We start from the raw sequence: 19,899 nt of genomic DNA on the forward strand, positions 1-19,899 counted from the left end.
AAAGAAAGGAGGCCTTTCTAGAGGAGGTGGCATTTGTGTGTGTACTTAAGCAGTTCTTTAAGGTGCTAGTGGGTAAAGAGCATTCTAGGCAGTTGGCAGGCAGTTAGGGTCCCATCATAGAATTGGCTGTCGTTTGGGATGACTGGTGTAGATGAGAAAACCTAGGTGTCCCCCCGTCCCCCCCGACCCCCCCGCCACCTGAGATAATGGGAAAGAAAGATTTTAGCTTGGAGTAGGATAAACATGCTAAAAAAGAAAGAAAATGTGATGGGGGTTTCAAGTGAGGTTGACCGGATAATCTGGATCAACCCCTACAGTGGCCTTGGTGGCTTCTTAGTTTATTTCTGATTTGCTTCAGGGACAGATAACAAGGAGAGATTGGAAACGTAGTGATGTCTTGATTTTTATAGGCTGGTCATGGTATCGTGTATGTACATTTTTAAGAAGTTGAGCTTAATTTTTATTCATGATTCAGAAGTGTGCTTTTTTTAAAATTGCGTCGATTACACTTGAAGCTCAGTAGGCTGTATAGGTGGTTTCATTTTATTTTCACATTTAGAGTTAGGACTCTAAAACTAAACAGAATTTATATAAAAATAACATGCACATGAGTGTTTTTACCTTTGAGCCAAGAGCTTTGAGGCTTCTCTCATCTGGGAAAAGAATGGCCATCTCTGGGAACTTTCACGTGAGGCCAGTGCATTAGGAATCAAATTTGGACTTCAGTAATGGTTAATGGTGGTTTGTCTTTTGAGAAGACAAGAAAACTAGGAAGGAGGCTGTTCCTATTTTTTTCTTTTTAAAGAAAGGCAAAAAATAAGCTTTTACCTTCTGAAGAATCACCTCAACTGGCAATGACTAACAGTGTTAGTGATATTTCATGAGTTAGGATGAAAATCCCTTTATGGAGGATTGAATTAGGCTGTTGAGGGGAAACCTACAACATTGCAGCTCTAGCCACTGTAAATAAATGTATTTAATAAGTTAAATGAGCAAGTAAGATTCCTGTAAAAAAAGTCCAGATTGTTAGAGAATTGTAAGATGTGACTTCCTACTCTGTGAGGTTACACCAAGCATAGGAGGGCAGGGAAGGTGGGTGGCATTAGGCTAACATAGGAATTTGTTAAGCTTAGTTGATGTTTAGGTGAATATATTTCAAACGGTTGAAACCAAAAATTCTCCTTAAACCTTTGTGTTTCATAGTGTGTGTTATCTATGTGATCTCAGGATGGAGCTGCCAGTGGAGTTACCAGCAACAGCCCAATTGCAGAGGGCCTTGAATCATGACCATTGTGGTCCTAGCCTGGGGTAACGATTGGGGTCTTCTCTGTTTATTATTACTTAGGGCTCACCTGAGAGATCTGGATGCACATTGAAGGTCATATAGTAGATTAAGTAGTTTATTCGCTTTTTGTAGAGGAAGATATAACATGAGGGAGAATAGTGACATGTGTACATGGTCAGGTGTGTGATTTGAGGATAAACCCTTGAGATGGATCAGTTCCTTGACACTTGCGTGATTTATCTTCCCATATCCAGCCATTAGTTGAAATTTACTGTGTATCAGTCATCTATATTTCAACTAATAATGCCCCAAATTATGGCAATTGTGACTCAGAAGAAGAATGCAGCTAAGGTTTCAGGTCAGACTATAATGGGGAAATGGAAACATTTGTTATGTACCAGTTTTTTAAAAAATAAGTTTTATATGTTCTCAGAAAAACTTGCATGTATGCATTTTTTGTCAGTTCTTTTACAGATAAGTAAACTAAGGCTTAGAGAATTGAATAGTAGGGCGTGGAGATGGATTTGAACCTGCTCCATGTTGTTTTCTTCACACTAAGCAAGATTTGCTAGTGGATTTGTCTACTGGAATGGAGAGTTAGGGTTTTCAGTTGACTTCTCAAGGGTGAAGGGAGGGCATCACCTACTGTGAGGTTTTAGCATTAAGGGTGTTCAGTGTAGGTAAGAATTATAGCTTGGCATTAATTTATTGGAGTATTTAATTGGCTGGGTGATTGAGGCTATGATATTGAGGTATAGAAAAGGTTACTTGTATGTGTTGTACATTTTTTTCAGTTCGCTTAGTTGGTCAGAAAGAAATGATAATAAGGCCAAGGTTACTGGGTTGATAGCTAGCTGAACAAAACTGGGAACCTTGCAGAGAAAACAGTGATTGACAGTTAAAGATCACACCTCCTAACCATCCATCTACCATCCCCATGACATACCCTTGCGAGAATCAGTGAACGAGAGGTGTCTCAGAGCAAATATTGGGAAAACGATACACAGCCAGCAACCCTGTTGACTTTTTAAATCAGTATCTTCTTTTAAAATTTTTAATGGAAAAATTTGTGCTTTTAAACAATTAGATACAGGAAGAAGAGGAACTGAAGTGTTAGAAGTCCTTAGAGATCAAGGCATGAAAACTAAAAGAGTTCACGTGGCAAACACGAAGAGATTGTGTTATGTCCATTTTTAGTTGAGAAAATCCATCTTTTTGTTTCTTTGGAGCCTGTTACTTGGTTTTTAACACCTTTTTGGAAGTGAGAAATGGGAATTTAACTCTCTGTGATGGAGGTTATTGTCACCTGCATTTGTGGGACTGGAGATAAGACCTGTTGGTGATAATTTGGAAGGTGAGCAGCCAGCCTGTGTATCTTTGGGTTGGTTGAAAGGCCAAGTGGAAAGACAGATAATTTGGTGGTGAGTGAGGCCTTTGCTGCCTCCAGTAAGCACTTGAGTTGGCCAGTGAATGGAAGAAAGCCTTTGTTCACCATATTTTTGGCAGAATTGGTCAGCTTATGGCAGTATCATCCATAGTTGAAGCTTTTTGACAAGTTTGGCAATTTCACCATTAAAAAAGAAAAGCAAAACCAAAAATATAAAGAGGCTTTTTACAATTACTCAAATGTCACTTGAGTTTTGTATCATTTAGTGGAAAGATGGTAAGTAGGTCTTTGAAACTAAAGAGTGGAGGTCTTTTTATTTATGGGCCATTTAAAATCTGCCTGGACTGGTAGGGTCATATCTGGGGGGAAAACACAATTTTTAGGGAAACGGTGACCAATGCCATGTGCAGGCTGGCACTTTATTAGGTGTCCATTGTGAAAGGTGAATCACACTCATCAGGAGAACCCGTGCAACCTTCTTTAGCCTTTGCTGCTGTAATTACCTGTCTTGCCACCTTCTCATTCTTTGCCTAAGTGAGGAGCCTAAAGTGAGGAACCTAAAGTGAGGAGCCACATCATTGCTTTTAAATGTAATGCTTTTTTATATTGAAGTTATTTCTGATACTTTCTTCAGTGAAGCCTAGAATGACAAAAGTTTTAAGAGTAGTATTGAATTATGTCTTAAATTCCCATGGCTCCCAGTTTTTAAAAAGCTTTTATGTTTTCTTTTTACTTTCAAAATAAAAATTTAAATAGGTTTAAAAATAAATGCAAATATAGCAGGGGTTAAGTTTTCTTGAGGTTTTCAGATGATTTATCTTTTTGCATTTTCATTTTGTTTATTGGCTCTCCTTATGGAGAGAATTGTTTAAAAGCAATGCTGTAATTACAGTGTTTGGTATAATGTAATTCAGTATGTTTAATCTAATATAGAAGGGCATTAGCTGCTTTTAGCCTCTTTATTATTATCCACATTGATTTAAGACAATGGGTTAGAGGTCTGGTAACTGATTTTTTACAGCCAGAATGGTTTGATTGAAGAATTCTGGTCATAAACTTAAAATCTTGCTAAAGTCAAGCCTGGACTTTTTTCATCTTTTCGTGTATGTATATGTTTGTGTGTCTGTGTTCATTAAAAATGGAAATGTTATAGCTTTGCTTTTCTTAGTAAATTTGTAAAATAAGCTGATTGTTAACAATTGGGACAGTGCAGGAAGACATTGATTAAAAAAACATAAAAAAACCACAGTTAATGGTTTAGTGTGCCTCCTTCCAAAGTTTTTCTGTGACTGTTACCACCCTTACATACAACAAAAATTAAACCATTCTATATCATTCTGTAATGTGCCTTTTCCTTATTAAACATCAGGATGATTTTCCATGTCAGTAAATCAACATTTTTTTGAGTGGCTGCTTGCTATTTCATTGTATGGCTGCAAGATAATTCCTATAATTAATTCTGCATTGATGTCTGTTTAGATAGTTTGCAACTTTAAAAAAAATATGGAAAACTCCAATAAATATATGAGTCTTTCCAATTATTTAATTATTTCCTTATGATAAACTAGAAGTGAGATTTTTGCTGCTTTCTTATTTTTATTTTCAGGTAAAATACACATGGTTATATGGAGTCTCTTGTTTCCATGAGTACCATCTTCAGGTGATTTTTTTGTCTTGTTTTCAGCAGTGTTCCTTCTACTTTTTCTGCTTAAAGTGAAGTTTACTTTGGTAATGGTTTTTATTATCTCAAAGTGTGTTGATCTTTTTTTTGAAATTAAAAAAAAAAAGTCCCAATCTAATTTCTTTTGAGAGTCAGGAAAAGTATTTGTCTGAAACATTTTCCCCTCTCCCTTGGGAATTCCTCTGAAATGTCATTTCCCTTCTGCCTTTGGCTTATTGTATTACCTATTCATACCCTTCTTTTCTTTTAGAGCAGTGGTCCCCAACCTTTTGGCTCCAGGTACCCATGCTTCTTATGATCTGAGGTGGAGCTGAGGTGGTGATTCTAGTGCTGGGAAGCGGCTGCAAATACAGAGGCAGCTTCACTGGCTAGCCCGCCGCTCACCTCCTGCTGTGGGGCCAGGTACTGGTCCGCAGCCTGGGGATTGGGGACCCCTGTTTAGAGGATGTAGATTTATGTAGATTTCTTTGGCTTTAGGAGGCAGGTCTGAAGGGGCAGTTTGGTCTGGGCCTGCAGTCTGCCCAGGACTAGTGCAGGAACACTGGAGCCCCTCTGGAGCACTTGGCCACCTGGGTCAACTGTTCTCTCGCAGTCCTGTCAGACAGGGGTGTGCCTCCATTCACTCTTCCTTGGGGTGACTTGATCCAGGTGGCTCACTTGGGGAAGGATTAAATTGGCTCCTCTAGCTCTGGTCAGCAGTGGGAAGCTGGTCTCTCTTCCTAGTTGGGGAAGTAGAGATGGCCCTTGTCAGTCAGGCCTCTGGGGTAGCTTTGTGGTATGAACCGGATGCCCTCAGGGTGGGTCCTTGCTACCCTAGAATCATGCCCATAACCTCAACCCTTGCCATTCCTGGAAAAAGGCATCTTGATTTCAAAGACGCCTCTTCTTGCCCAGGGCCTAGTAAGTTGTGGATTTGTTCTCTTTCATGGGCTCATTGTATTCGGCATGGTCTTTGCAATTTGTGTTTTCAGGTTGTAGCTGTTTTCTAGGCTTATTTTAGATAGACTTTTCTCTCATTTTCATTTTTTTATTTCCAGTGTGGATCAGAGAAGATCATACATATGTGTCTTTCATTTGCCTTCTTTTATTGAAGTGTCCTCATAGTTATCTTTAAGCTTGAGTTACATTGACACGACTGACTTCGAATTAGTCAGTCTATTCATACTTGTCCGTTTATGTTGCATGCTGTTCTCCTTAAGCATAGGACCAAGAAGGGCTTAGAAGAGAAATGAAATTTCTTTTGTATATGTGATTTATCTGGAGTAGACAGATGCATGGATGACTGAATCTACTAGATACCTAGTAGATACCTAATAGTAAAAATGGTTAACTATTTTGGTAGGAATCCTTTAAAGATATGCCTCTTTAAAGCTTTCTTCAGGTGTTTATTAATCTCTTTCCCATTGGTGAGATAGCACGTGTATCATTGCTATCAGCTGTGATAGTGGGAACCTTGTATTCACTAGTCCTCAGAACCCCTGATGCTCACACACTTCCTGCTCTGCTGTCTGGTTCTGACCCGCCTGCCTCGTTTGCCACAGCAGCACAGCCAGGAGCCCAGTGCACAGCTTCTTCATAGAAGGAGCCTCTCAGAGGTTACTTCTTTGATTCCATTTGTAGAATTGAAGAAATATTGAGAAGAGGATAACTTTAAGAAGAAAATGTGGGGCAATTTTGGTGTCTTTTTTTTTTTTGTATCAGGAGCAGATTCTTTCTTGGGCATATATCTTATTTCAGTAGAGTGTTTTCGGAGTTTACCCTCTCACAGTTGAGAAGGTGTCCTGGGTCATATTGTAATTCAGTGATGTTCTTGGGCACTACCTGGCACTGGTGGGGTTTGCTTATGCACCAGTGGGCCTCAGTCAGCTGTCCTTCATCCTCTGTACATTTCCTGTTCACTGCAGTCAAAGCCATTTATTTCTTAGGGTCATTGCCCACCTTGCCCAGTCTGTCACTTCTGAGCTGTTGTGGGTCAAGAACCAGGTATTTGGCCTTTCTAAGTGTATGTTGATTGTAGACCAGAATATTCTCAGAAGGACTGCAGACCCCTCCTGTAAAGAGCAGTGGATGCGAATTCAAGGCTCAGGATTCATGACATATTTCTATGCTTGGAGGCCTAAATTTTTGCTTTGTGCTTCTGGAAGATTGAGGTTTCTAAAATCTTACCTCTGAATTGAAATTGAGTTACTATACTTGAATAATTGTGTGAGCTTCAGTTAAATATATGCACATTTCTTGTTGTAGTCCAGCCAGGCGGAGCAAATGTTTGCATTATTCATTTGATTTGCCCTTCAAGTGTGTGGTTCTTTTTTGGGGAGAAATGCAGCAGCTCATTAGGGTACTCGGATAGGGAGGGATTTCATTGGAGTGGTGAAATTTTTGAAGGCTAGCATCACTGGCTGGTTTTTCTTATTCAGCCAGAGAGCAGATCTGTCCTTGTCTTCCCTCTTCTTTTACCTTTTGCTGGCATTTTCAGACCCAGGGTCTAAAAATACACTGGCTGGAGGGTTTTAAGCTATAGTGACTAGAAGGTCTGAAATTTTTCTGTCCCATTATTTCCAGAAATACACCTGTTACTGTCAGATTGTATGTTATGATTTTGAGTTTGGAAATTATGGGGTCTGAATTTAAACCAAGTTGTTGCAGCTATGCACGGTGAGAGTTACTACTTGGATGTTGTAGATAGAGAATTATAGTGAAAGATTAAGATTTAGAAGATAAACTTTATTGTCCACTTTCCCAGGGACTGTGGTCTGCTTTGCTTCCCCTTAACTTTACAGTGTTTCCTCTCCATGAAAACAGGATTTGATACAGAAAGGTACAGTGGAAATTAGGAGCCAGGAAACCTGAATAGTTATTAATCTCAGCCATGTGAGTTTTAATATGTCTCTTTCATAATCTAAAGTAAATGAACTGTCTTGTACACTGTTTTCAGATCTAAGAAGCCATCTATACGTTAGGTGTGAAGGATTACCATGTTACAGTTAAATTGAATCTAGAATCTATGAGGCTGGCTTGATTTTAGTTATCAGTAAAAATATAGGGCTGGGAGGAAGTTGGAATCAACCTACTGATAGAGATTTTTTTTTTTTTTTGAGTGTGCAAAGGATGAATGTATTGTTTTTGTCAGTTTTCTTGTCCTTACCTAACAGATAAGAGAAAACTGGCTGGAAAAGAAAGGTCCTGACTGCAGTATTTATTTAGGTTTTCACACCTACAAAAGAGTTGCTTTTTTTAATGTCTCCATTTATTAAACTTCAAAATGGCTGACATACATATCAGTTAGCACTGGGTTTGGTGGAATGTGATGCCAAGGAAATATTAGATCATGAGAGCTGGTTACCATGTCCAGAAAATAATGCAGCCTTGTGAAGACCTTAGTCTTCAAGCTGGGATAAGAAGTAAGTTGTAAATGGGCTATGAATAAAGGAAATTAAATCATTGAATCCTCACTTTTCAAAGAAAAGGAAGTCGCAATGCAAAGGTTAGATGAATTACCCAAGATCAAAGCAAACATGTGGCAGAGGCAGGATTTGAACTAGTTTTCTCAAAAACCTACACCCTTTACCACAATACTTCACATGTATACCATGAGAAAGTATGTTATATTTCTACATCTGGAGGACAGAGACTGATGTGACTGAAACCTGAGATTAAGTAGCACATACCACACGAATCCGAGGTAGCACAGAATATATAGCAAGCAATACATTTTTACTCAGTACTGCATTATTTTTGTTGCAGTACTTTTAAGAAAATGAAATCTTGCATTTCAAAGCTAGACTGATAGAGTTCTTGATAATTATGGTCTATTGATACATCCTCCTCTGGTGCTATTGGTGTGGGTAAAATGGCGCAGCACACAACTGAGTCAAAGCTCATTCCGTTGCTTTGCTCGCTGTTTTTCATTCCTGTGGGATGATATCTGGTACATTTATTAAACTGGCTGTTAAGTCAAAAATAACATCTTTCCTGAAAAAATTTAAAAATTATTTTGAATTAGATTATGATTTTCCTGAACCTTTGCTTTTACTGAATGTGATACTTAACATCATGCTTATTCTTCTCTACTCACAACCCCAAAGGTTATTCATAATATTGCTATTATGAAAATATAAGGAAACAGAGTTTTTCATTTTAAACTTTGAACAGAGACAACTACTGCACTTCATAAATAGTTGGTCAAGATACATCTCAAAGTATTGGGGTCATGTTTTGATCAGCTTGAAGCTTCCAGGACACAGCCACTTTGTGGCCAATGCAGGCCGTTCTGTTTTGGGGTGAAGCTTCCAGGACACAGCCACTTTGTGGCCAATACAGGCCATTCTGTTTTGGGGTTAGATTGGGTAGAAGAGTAGACAGGGATGTGAATTTTTGGCAATCGTGAAGTTATGGAAAAAGTCAAGATTTTATTGTTTTGTTTTTGGAAAAGCCATTCATTCACTGGACATTTTTGCATTCAACTCCATGTCAGGTAAAAATTTTGCTAGATGTTGAGGTAAGATGAACCAAATGAAGTCTTTGCCCTTGTAGTTTCCAAAATCATTTGGAGAAGACAGATGAATATAGGTATGTAATGTGTGCTTAAACAACTGTATTGTGTATTTACATATCATAAAAATGCCTTTCAGGTGTACAATTCAAAGATTTTTAGTAACTTGACCAAGTGGCGCAGCCATGATCATGTTCCCATTGCAGCCCCAGAAAACCTAATCTGCTTTATTTCTCATCATTTTGCCTTTTCTGGACATTTCATATAAATGGAATCATATAGCGTGTGGTCTCTTGTGACTGGCTTCTTTCACTTAGTGTAGTGTTTTTGAGGTTCATGATGTAGCATGTGTCAATAGCTTGCTCCTATTTATTGCTGAATAGTATCCCGTTGTATGGCTGTCCACATTTTGTCTATTTATTCACCAGTTGATGGACATTTAAGTTGTTTCCAGTGTTTGGCTTTTATGAATAGTGCTGCTGTGACCATTAGTGTGTATGTCTGTGTGTGGATGTATGCTTTTAGTTCTCTTGGGGGTGGAGTTGCTGGGTCATATGGTAATTTTATGTTTAACTTTTTGAGAAGTTGCCAAACTGCTTCTTGAAGTGGCTGTACCATTTCCAGCAGTTAATCGTTGGAAGGGACAACATATTGTGGTTTTAATAGATTTACCACTGTGTTCAGTGTAACAATTGACATGTTATATTAATAGGGCAAAATGGAGGAAAGCAACATAATAACAAAAAAAGTTGTGTTATGGCTCTTTTGGAGGTATTTTAAGGTTATAGCCAGCTTAACACTCCCATGGAAGAAGTATGTGGTTCAGGGCAACATGACTGGAGTGAACAGAATGGAAATTGAAAGTAGTGTACCAAGTGGGCAGCAGGTTGAGTTCATATAAACAGTTTGTTCTGTTTTGCTTTGGTGAGTGTCAGGATTTGTGGAATAACTCTTTAGATCAGTTTTAGTTATTAGCCCTGTTCTTTCAGTTATCTCCCAATCCAGGACTCCTGTGTCTCCTCATTTAATTTTCCTTATAATATTGTCTAGAAGTCATGACAGGTTTTAGGAGGACAAAGCAAAGTAATATCTTCACTGATTTTTCTTAGTATTGATGATATTCTTTCACTTCAGTTTGGATCTAATTAAGGAGCAAGAAGGAAGGGATGCCAAGGGTCCTGTGGGGAAGAAGTAATGATGAGATGAGCCTAGGAGGTTAGGTGGCAGATGGGTCACTCATTGTGATTTTAATTTGCATTTTCCTAATGATTAGTGACATTGAGCATCTTTTTGCATGTCTGTTGGCGATCTCTATGTCCTCTTTGGCGAAATGTCTATTCAGGTCCTCTTCCCATTTTTAAATCAGATCGTCTTTTTGGTGTTGAGTTGTATGTGTTCCTTATGAAGTTTGGATATTAACCCTTTATTGGATGTATCATTGGCGAATATCTTATCCTATTCAGAAGGTTGTCTTTTTGTTTTGTTGATGGCTTTCTTTGCTGTGCAGAAATGTTTTAGTTTGGTGTAGTCTCATTTAAAATTTTTTCTTTTTTTCTTTTGCCTGAGGAGATGTATCCAAAAAGATATTAAGAGCTATGTCAAAGAACGAGTACTCTTTAAGTATCCATTTTCTCACCTTTAAAAGTAGCTTCTTCAGAGGGTTTGGAGAGGAGCTAATGATACTAGCCCAAGTGAAGAAAGCTCTGGGTACCATATTATGAGTGTCAAACTGTCATGTCTCTTTCCTTTTGAGCAGTTAGGGGACGGAAAGGAGCAGGGCAGAATGGGGGAGAGGAATGTTCGTTGGGTCTATTAAGTGATGCATGGAAATTATTTCTGAGAGGTCACAGACAGCTCCTGTGCCTGCTCTGGGAGCTGTTACTGGATTCCTTCATTGGGATTAGGCAATGTTATTAGTATGGTAGGCGATAGACAAAGTTTTATGTATTGACATCTTGATGGTCTAGCATGGGGATGGGTAAACTACATCTGCCCTTGGCTTATTTTTAGTGCTCATGAGTTAAGAATGGGTTTTTACAATTTTAAAGTGTTGTTAAAAACAATATGCACCAGAGATTGTTTGGCCCACAAAGACTAAGGTATTTATTGTCTGGCCCCTCACAAAAAAAGGTCTGCTGCCCCTGCTCTAGCATACTGCCTGTAGAGTCTTTAATCCTCTCAAGATTACACAGGACAGCTGACTTGGTAGTAGTCATCTTACTGATTGACACAGAGCCACAGGACTGTGAAATGTGAGATTATCTAACACTGACTGCATCTTATATCCGCTACCTTGCTGGCACTCCTAGGGATAAAAGAATGCTTAGCGACACCCCCCACCCCCACCCCTTGTATTCTTATTTGTGGCAAACCAACATGTCCATAATGTTAGCCTTTCTATTTATTTCAGCCATTTTCCCCTTGATGTCTCTAAAAGCTGAAGGATTTTCAAGTAGAGGAAATGTGATTATTATTTGAAATACACATACACCAAAACTGTTTGGTCTGATTTTTAGAACAAAGTCCTAAACAACTTGTTACTGCATGCTTTTATTAAATACATACAGGAAGGTGAGTTTACCTGTAGAGAATTTGAGGTAGTATCAGATTGTGCTCCTTTGGCTGATTTTAGCATTCCAGTGTGATAACCTAAGGGCGTTCCTTGCCAGCTAGGTTCTTCTCTAATCAGGCATGCTGCCAGGCTTGCAGTTTACAAGCATTTTCTAGTCCAGAAGATGACCCATGATGCACAGACAGATGGGCTTAAACCTCATTTAATATCTGTGATATCTGTGGGAGACCTTGTTCAAGTGACCTACCCTCTACTCCCAGGGTTTTTCAGCTGTGTCATGAGGATCGTGCTGCCTTTCTCCTGGGGCAGTGTGAGGTCTGGAAAGCAATAGTTATGACATCTTTATTGCGCAGAGCCTTTGGATGGAGAAGCTTTGGAAATGAGAGTTGCTTTTTGTCAGTGCTTGTTATGCTAGGGTATGGTCAGAATCTTTTCCATGTCTTGTTATTTGTGTTTTGGTTTTAATGAAAGAGGTGCCAGGATTCATTTCTCAGTGAGCTATATAATTTATTTGGAATGCATTGCATATTTTTCATCAAGCACTTGCCAACAAAACCACCCTGATTTTGCTGTTTGCCTTAGTGTCGGGGTCTGCTCCTCATCTCAAAAAACCCTAGTTCTTCATCTTTTAGCCAGGGAGCCTTTTATTGAAGAACAGTGCACCCAGCAGCCACTGGGAAGAGCCTGGTGGGGACTCTGGGGTACAGAAGCTAGCCGGGTCTAGAACTTATACCAAGCTTTGTGACCAATGGCAAATTGAACCCCCAGGCCCTTGGTGCCTCGGACTCTTCTGCTGTCAGGCCTCATGTTGACCAAGAGGAATGTGATGAGACAACCCAGCGGAGTGGGAGCATTTGGCACTGGGCAGGCAGTCGACAGGACAGTAGCGGGAGCCTCAGAGCCTTTTGTTTAGTACACCCTGAGAAAGAGCCCAACACCGGGTGAGTGAGGGCACAAGAGCCTCTCCAGGCAGCCTTCCAGCCTGTACCCTCTCCCCAGCACACGCCAGGAGTATGTGTCCAGATGGAGCAGAACTGCAGGTCTGAGCATGCATTCCCTAGCATGACTTCTCCCTGAACTCTGACCTCACAGAGCTTCACACAGTGGTCTCCTAAGGTAACGAGCAGGGGTTTGTATGGGGAGGGGGTGGTTGGGGAGAGTGGGGAAGAGGTTATTAGATACTGAGGCCAGAAGCAATAGATTTACCTAGGTGCTGCAGCCATTTTCTCCCTCATTTTTAATGGTTTAGAAAAATGCATTTGCATTTTTCTTATTAGTTAAAGCAGTTTCCACTGTAAATAAACATCCACTTGAAGACGAGCAGATAGATGCTGGGACTAGAGTTCCCTAAAACTCCAGGTACTTCGGATTTGTTGGTCTAGACTTCAGATTCATAGGATTTAATGTTTCTGCCTCAGTTTTCTTTTTTTGTCAAATACTGTAGAATATTATGGTTTCTTCTAGATTATATAATTGTTGCAGTGTTGAAATAAAGTGTGTATACTATGGGGGAAATGAGTTTACTAATCCAGATCGTGGGGCCATTTGTAATATGCTTAGGAGAGCTCAGGTAGGTTAGAAACTGAACGCTGCCCCCTTAGAAAAGGAAATGATCTATTTGTGCAAAACAGGTCAGGAGGAACTTACTTGGTAGTGATTCGTAGCTTTCTTGTAATGTGGAGGGACGCACGTTTCTGTTTAAATCTGTGATTTAGGCCTCAAATTAAGGAAAAAATCTTTCATCATTTAGCTAGGAATGAGACTTTTCTTCTAAAGAATATTTGAAGATTGGAGAAATCTGTTAGTTCTTTGCCATTTGCTATTTAAAGATCTTTATTTGGTAAATTAAAAGTTACTATTTTGAAGACCTTAGATTAATCTGATGAGATGGGTTTCCAGGGCATTTTATTTGCTTATAATGAGCTTGAAGATTTCTTATTTATGTGAAGAATAAGTTGTATAAAAAATAGAAATTTAAAATTCAACCATACTTAAAAATGACAATAGTTTTTAATCTCTCTTTGGGACTGTGTTGAATTGTGTTATCCATGGTGTGTTCTCAGTAAGTGTTTTGGCCAGTGTTTTAGTGGTTTCTAAACATGTCTCCAAATTTGAGTGCAGTTTTAAAGATGACTTCACTCGTTCTTAAATGTGCTTACTGAAAGTCCATACCAGCTCTAGCAAATGTAGTAAAATCAACCATCTATTTCTGCAAAAGGCTTTGCAGTGGCCTCACTTTTTCCCTCTTACCTTAGGCTCATTTGATCCTCTGACAAACCTGTGAGGTAAATAAATACTTCAGGCATCATTGTTTTACTGAGAACTTGCTCAAGGTCATGAGCGAAGTATTCTGGCGTGAGGAAAACCCAGGTCTTCTCATAATTTTGTGCTCTTTCTTTTGTATTTTGCTGTGAAGATCTTGGGAGGCAGTGATTGACATGCTCAAACTTTGGAATCAGTGGCCATGGGTTCCAGGTCAAGGTCTGTCACACACATTTTGTCCTTGGACAAATAGTGTCAAATCGTGTAACTACTGTAAAATGTAGGTAATACCTCCTTCAGTGTAGGCACTCAAAAATGCTAATTTTTTTAGAGATTCATTCAGCCTGGGCCACACATCGAAGACCAAAGAGTTTCAAGGCCTCTGACTGCAGCTTTCCTGTAGTTTGTGACATGGGGAAGGCCAGGAGTTCTGGGACTCTAGCTTTTGTTCATGGGTGTTAAAATATAGCTACCTTATGTATTTGAATCTTCTCAGGACAGTCTCTTAGGTTCAGGTGTCTGCTCAGAAATTGTTAGTAAGATTTCTCTTTCACAAACTGTCTAAAAGTATATGCCTCTGTCTGGGGACCACATGGACCTCTTGATAAACTAGTTGAATGTGTCGTGGCTCCCAGGCCAGTGCCTTTTGCATCATGCCTTCTTTGCTATGATTCTTCCTTGGGTCTGCTTTTTTTTTTTTCCATTCCAAGTCTTTTCTCATCTAACTTGAGTCTCTTCTCCTGAGGATGCCTGTGGAGGAGACTCTTTCTGTTTTCATTTTAAGGCATTTGATAGTCACCATTTAGGAAAGTTCTCATAGCCATCCGTGATCTTTTGTTTATAGTTCCTAGCATCATTTTTTAGACCTAATAACTAAGAGCCTTATAATTAGTGGTGGGGTCATTGCATTAGTGGCTCAGTGCTCTTTCCAGAAGCTGTCTTCTAGAACATCACTCAGACTACAGAGCCCTCTGGTCTCCCTGGCAGTGGATCATTAACCTGCACCATGTGTGGCCTCCACCACACATGGCCTCCAGAGTGTCAGCCTTAGCACCTTCGGAGTCTTGCAGATGTTTCATTCTCTCTGAGGACACTCACTCAAGCCTCCTCTAACTCCCCTTCATTCTTGAGAGGATAGAAGGCCTCATTATTTTAGTTGATTTTAGGATAGTGCACTGGTTTTGTGAGTTAGATGACCTGAGTTTTACTTCTGGCTCTAGTTCAAATGAAATGCTTCTAGAAACTACTGAAATTTGAACAAATGTTGTCAGAAAGAATAGCTCCATATAACTACATCAGAAAGAATAGCTCCATATAACTACATATAACTACCACAACAAAAGCAGTTTTTATTTGTTAGTACCTGTTTTTAGCAGATAACCTCCAAGGAGCTTTCCTTATGTTCTTATTTTATCCTTTCAGCATCCTAAGAAGTAGTGTTTCTGTTTTACAGGTGTGGAAACAGGTTGGTGGTTCAGTAACTTCCTAGTAATTTTGGCAGAGCTGAGCTCTGCACTTGCGTTTACACTCCAAGTGCCTGTGGCCCCCTAGAAACCATAGTTTTGGCCAGATGATTTAAGCACTCAGAAGGACAGTATTGAATAACTCTGATAGCTTATTTTGGGGTTATATCTAGTGTCTTCTCTTTCCGGGTATTGTATAGCTGCTGCCCCAAATAAGATATTTTGTGAAATCAGAGCAAAGTAGCTGTTTAGTACACACTAGGTCACAGTTTTTTAGTCCATGGTTGTATTTTCCTTGTCTCCTATATGTAATACTCTGAATTTGGGCTGGAATTTTGTTTTCCATTATTTGGGTATGTCCAAAGCTGCTTATTTCTAAGGAAGTTTGGGTGTTTCCCAGAGATTCACATGATGCTCTCCTCTTTGTTGGGTTAGGTTAGCAAGATTTCGTTTAGTGGTAGATCATAGTCTTTAGGGGAAATCTATGGGTAAAATGTTCATATAGTTTTCAATCCGCTGTTTAAAAAATGTGCTCCAGGAAAAAAGGGAGACTTTTGCTCGGGGAGTTGTCAGGTTTGAAAGGGTTTGAAACAGCAAATGGGAATGTTCTATCTGTAACAGTGAAATAATCAGTAGCCTCTTTGGGGCAGAAGGAAAATTTAGATTAGGCTTTTTTAAAAAATCATTTTTTAAAAAAAGCTTTTAAAAAACTTTTAAATAAATTTAATAATTTTATTTTTAAATAGTTTAAAATTAACAAGAAGTTGAAACAATAGTGCGTAGTTCCTGTGTACCCTTCACCTAGCTTTCCCCAGTGACAACATCTTACATTGTAAAAACCAGGAAATCGATGTTGGCGCAGTGCTGTTAACTCAGGTGCAGACCTTAATTCAGACATCACCAGCTTTTGCATGTACTTTTTTTGGTGTGTGTAGTTCTGTGAAATTTTATCACATGTGCAGATTCGAGTAAAATCACCACAGTCAGAACACAGACCTGTTCCATCACCACAAAAAATCTCTGTGTTACTCCTTACTCATCTCTCACTCTGCCCCAGCAACCACACACCTGTCCTTCATCACTCTAATTCTGTCACTTTGAGAATTTTCTATAAATGGAATAATACAATATGCAACTTTTGGTGCTTGTACAGTGTTAAGAAACTGGGTGACAAGACGGTAAGTGGGGAGGGGAGTAGTGGCAGAAAATGGGACTAGAAAAGAGCTATGGGTTTTAGATTCATGAGTATTTGTGACTTCAGTCTTGAGACCATGTGTTGTCCCTGGTTGTTTTAAGCAGGGAAGGAAAACTGTGACCTTTGAGGAAGCTAGACTCTGCCAGCAGGGTGTAGGAAGGTCTTGAAGTGGGTGGGTTGGAGGCTCAGCTGCTGTGGGTGAGGGAGGGCGGGGTGTGGGGGAGTCCGGCAGAGGTGTGGCAGGGGGACTGCATGGAGAGACATTTTGGAAGAAGGAGGGGCACAGTTTGGATGTAGGCGTAAGCAGGGAATCGGGGTACAGGGGCTTCCAGCTTTGGAAATGGGAGATAACACTGGTAACAATGGAACCCCTGGGGGAAGTCAGGCAGATATAGAAGGATAAGAACAGCCAAGAGACATGTTGGTAATAGCGCTACACCAGGCTGGCAAATAGGTTCCACCAGTGTGCCCAGCGTGGTGGTGTGAGAGGGATTCTGAGGCTGAGTTCAGCTCCAGGAAGAGTCCTGAAGTTTACTAGGGATGCTCGCCAAGTTTAGAAGAGGAGAAAGGGGCGCACACCTGCCACAGCCCACTTCCTCATCCAAACCCGGCTGAACGCAGGTGTTTTCTCATCTGTTGCTGCAGGGATAGTGATGCGATGAGCAGTAGGCATTAGAACACATCAGACTTCGTTCTTTTTTATTTTCATGGAAAAACAAAGCGAAAAGTTTGGCTTCTGCCCAGAGTGGTGTAGTGTGGTGTGACTATGCAAGTGGTACATCTGAAGCTAAGTGACTTTGAAAGTTGATCAGTAATACCAAATGTATTTTTTATTGCCACAGGTGATCAAAAGAAAACAGTAATAGCTGTTCAGGTTTAAAAATGTAAAATACTTAAGTCATCATAGAACTATTTTAATGAATTCTCTTAAGGGATTATGAAAGACATTGAATTATTGTAGAAGCCTGAGCTCCATAAAGGCACAGCTTTGAAATTTCTCTAGTCTTGAAGAAGGGAGCAGGATGTTACAACGTGGATTTTCTCTTTAAAGGAATCCTCAGGGTGTAGGTAGCTTGCCCTCACTGTGCCATGTGGCAGTATGACAACCACACATTTGTTTATTTCTCCTAGCTTGGAGCTTTGAGAAGAGTAGGTGGTTACCCCAAAAGTTTCATGTCATAAATCAGCAAGAAACTTCTTTGAAACTGTTGATTCCAGATTCACCTGGGGGCACTTTCCCTGGCTTTCGGCTCTTCCCACATCCCCAAGCCCAGTGAGTTTTTTTGGGGCTTGTCTGGGAAGGGGCTTAGAAGCATTTTCAGAAGCCAGGGTTGTGCCTGGGACTGTCGATCTGGGGAAATGCATTTTCTACTTATTTTAGTCAGTTTTTAAGGATTCCGAACTTTATATCATTAAATATAACAAATACCCTTGTTTTTCCTATGTCTTGTAAAGAAAAATAAACGAGACAAAGTGTGTAAGTCTGCAGGAAAGCCCAGAATGTAGCTGACAGAAGTTTAAAGAGACAGATGGCCTGGTGTTGTCATGATGAGTGATGAAAGAGACAAGAAAATGAAGCCACCAGATGTAAGAAACCAAGTGACATTTCTCTAAGGTTTTCACTTAACCATGAGGGTCCCCCAAGTGGGAGTTGGGCTATTTCTTGACATAGCTGGTAAAGACTTTGAAGGAACTAGAGAGTTGTGATTAAAGAAGAAACATCAATATTTGAGTGCTTTCTATTGCAGACATTGCACTAGATATGTCAGGTACCATGATTGGTAGGTGCTAGATCCCAACTCCTGGTTGCTTTTAGTCCTTTCGAGAGATACTGTTATTTCTATTATTATTTCTCTATCCCTTTAACCTTTCCGTCAGAGGAGGAAACAAAAGATTTATGAATGTTGAGTAGCTTATGGGGTCACGTAGTTTAGCAAGCATGTAAATGACATTCTTACCTCCATCCTGAGAAGCCGTTCTTCCTTCTTTGCCTTAGAATGTTGGTGTCCTGGCACAGTTGGGTGAATGGGAAGTTGCACTGGGCATGTAACTGATTTTTTTGAGTGAGGAGTCTGGGACCTGAGGAGTGGGATGTTTATGTGTAGGTAGCACCCGCCATCCTCCCTCCCTCCCAGCCTCACTGCTTTAGGAAAAGGAAGTGTTGCGAGGGTCCTGACCTTTCCCTGCTTCAGAGAAGGCTTGAGCTACTCTTTGTACTGACTCCTGCCTGGTGACAGCTGTGACTTCAGCAGCCAGGTCTTGCTGCCTTTCAGGCATGTTGGGTAGAGTGAAGGGCCCTAGGCCTTTCTAATCTAGGATGATGACTGGTGCTTAGTTCAGGCTAAACCTTTCAGAAAAGAAAATTTTGGTTGGCAGAATGGTACCTTTTCTACAAAGGAAATCTGCTTTCCTTAGAAAATAGATTCTGGCAGCCGAATCTTGAAGTCCCTTTTTGAAATAGGCATTGATTTTCTTATGGCCATGGGTGCTACAATGCCTGGTAATGAGCTTATTCAAGAATTGCCAAACGGCAAGGAACCTTGCTTGTTTAATGCCTTGCTGTCATCATTTTAGCAGATGTCTTCATTCTTGCCAGGGACAGTTTTTAGCCCAGTTTATAGTTATTAACAGTGACAGAGAGCTGGGGAATGATACACCACACGAGCAGATGCGAGACAAAGCAACTACCACGAGCTTTACAGGTGCCGACTTCAGGAAAAAGGGCTTTGGGGAAGATAATTCAGCAGTAGTGAAAACAGCTGTTTCTAAGCTGTCTTAGATCAGGCAAAAAGTCAGGCAGTTTATTAAAACGTCCTGTCCAGAGTATAGAACATCTATTTGCACCCACTCAACCGCTTTCCCGCCTTGAAATGGGTACTTTTCTCCTGTAGTGATCAGTGAATTCTGTTGAATCTTGTGTATTATTGTGTAACAAATCATCCTAGAACTTTGTGGTCTAAAATAATTATTTAGTATTCCTGTAGGTTTCACTTGGGCTTACTCATGTGTCTGTGGTTGGCTGGAGAATTTTGCTGGCCTGGGCTTAGTAGGGACAGCTGGGATACTGGGCATCTCTCTCCATGTCTGCAGTCGGCCTGGGTGTGTGGCTACCACCTTGGTTCTCAAAAGTGTGGGCCCTGGGCCAGCAGCATCTCTATCATCTAGGTACTCTTTGATTCTTGGGCCCTACACCACATCTACTTAATCAGGATCTCCAGGGTCGGGCCAAGCAGTCTGTTCTGTCAAGCTCTGCAGGTGTTTCTGATGCTCCTAAGACTTGAGAATCACTGCTTCTGAGTATTAAAGCTCTCAACACCTCTTCCTTACTCTTACTCCCATTCCTTCCTTCTAGGCTTTCTGTCTCTCTGAATTAGGATATTGTTTGTAGTGTCTGCCCTGTGTCTTGTTTGTGTCATTGTAAGGCTGGGGTTTTCTTACTGCTCCGGGGACTCTTATGGACCATCACCCCAGGCACATTGGGGTTGGGGTGAGTAAGATATGTTCCCTGAATGCCCTCAGTTTATAGTCTAGCAAAGGAGGTAGTGTGCTATGGGAGGTCAGC

The 19,899-nt window shown here is 40.3% G+C and overlaps 1 protein-coding gene across 2 annotated transcripts in view; it reads left to right on the forward strand.

The window, feature by feature from the left end:
• Nucleotides 1-19,899, forward strand: part of STK24 (serine/threonine kinase 24) — a 107,130-nt gene that overhangs the window by 21,790 nt on the left and 65,441 nt on the right. Inside the window, exon 1 of one of the 2 annotated variants that reach the window (XM_015587345.2) lies at nt 17,871-17,924. The exons of the other annotated variant lie outside the window; for it this stretch is intronic. Coding sequence (XP_015442831.1) covers nt 17,883-17,924 — 42 coding nt within the window. The 5' untranslated portion in view covers nt 17,871-17,882. Of the gene's footprint in view, nt 1-17,870; nt 17,925-19,899 lie in introns of those variants that run through there. 2 annotated transcript variants of the gene reach the window in all.

Source organism: Pteropus alecto, unplaced genomic scaffold, assembly GCF_000325575.1.
Source record: "Pteropus alecto unplaced genomic scaffold, ASM32557v1 scaffold13, whole genome shotgun sequence".
In the NCBI taxonomy this organism is placed as follows: domain Eukaryota; kingdom Metazoa; phylum Chordata; class Mammalia; order Chiroptera; family Pteropodidae; genus Pteropus; species Pteropus alecto.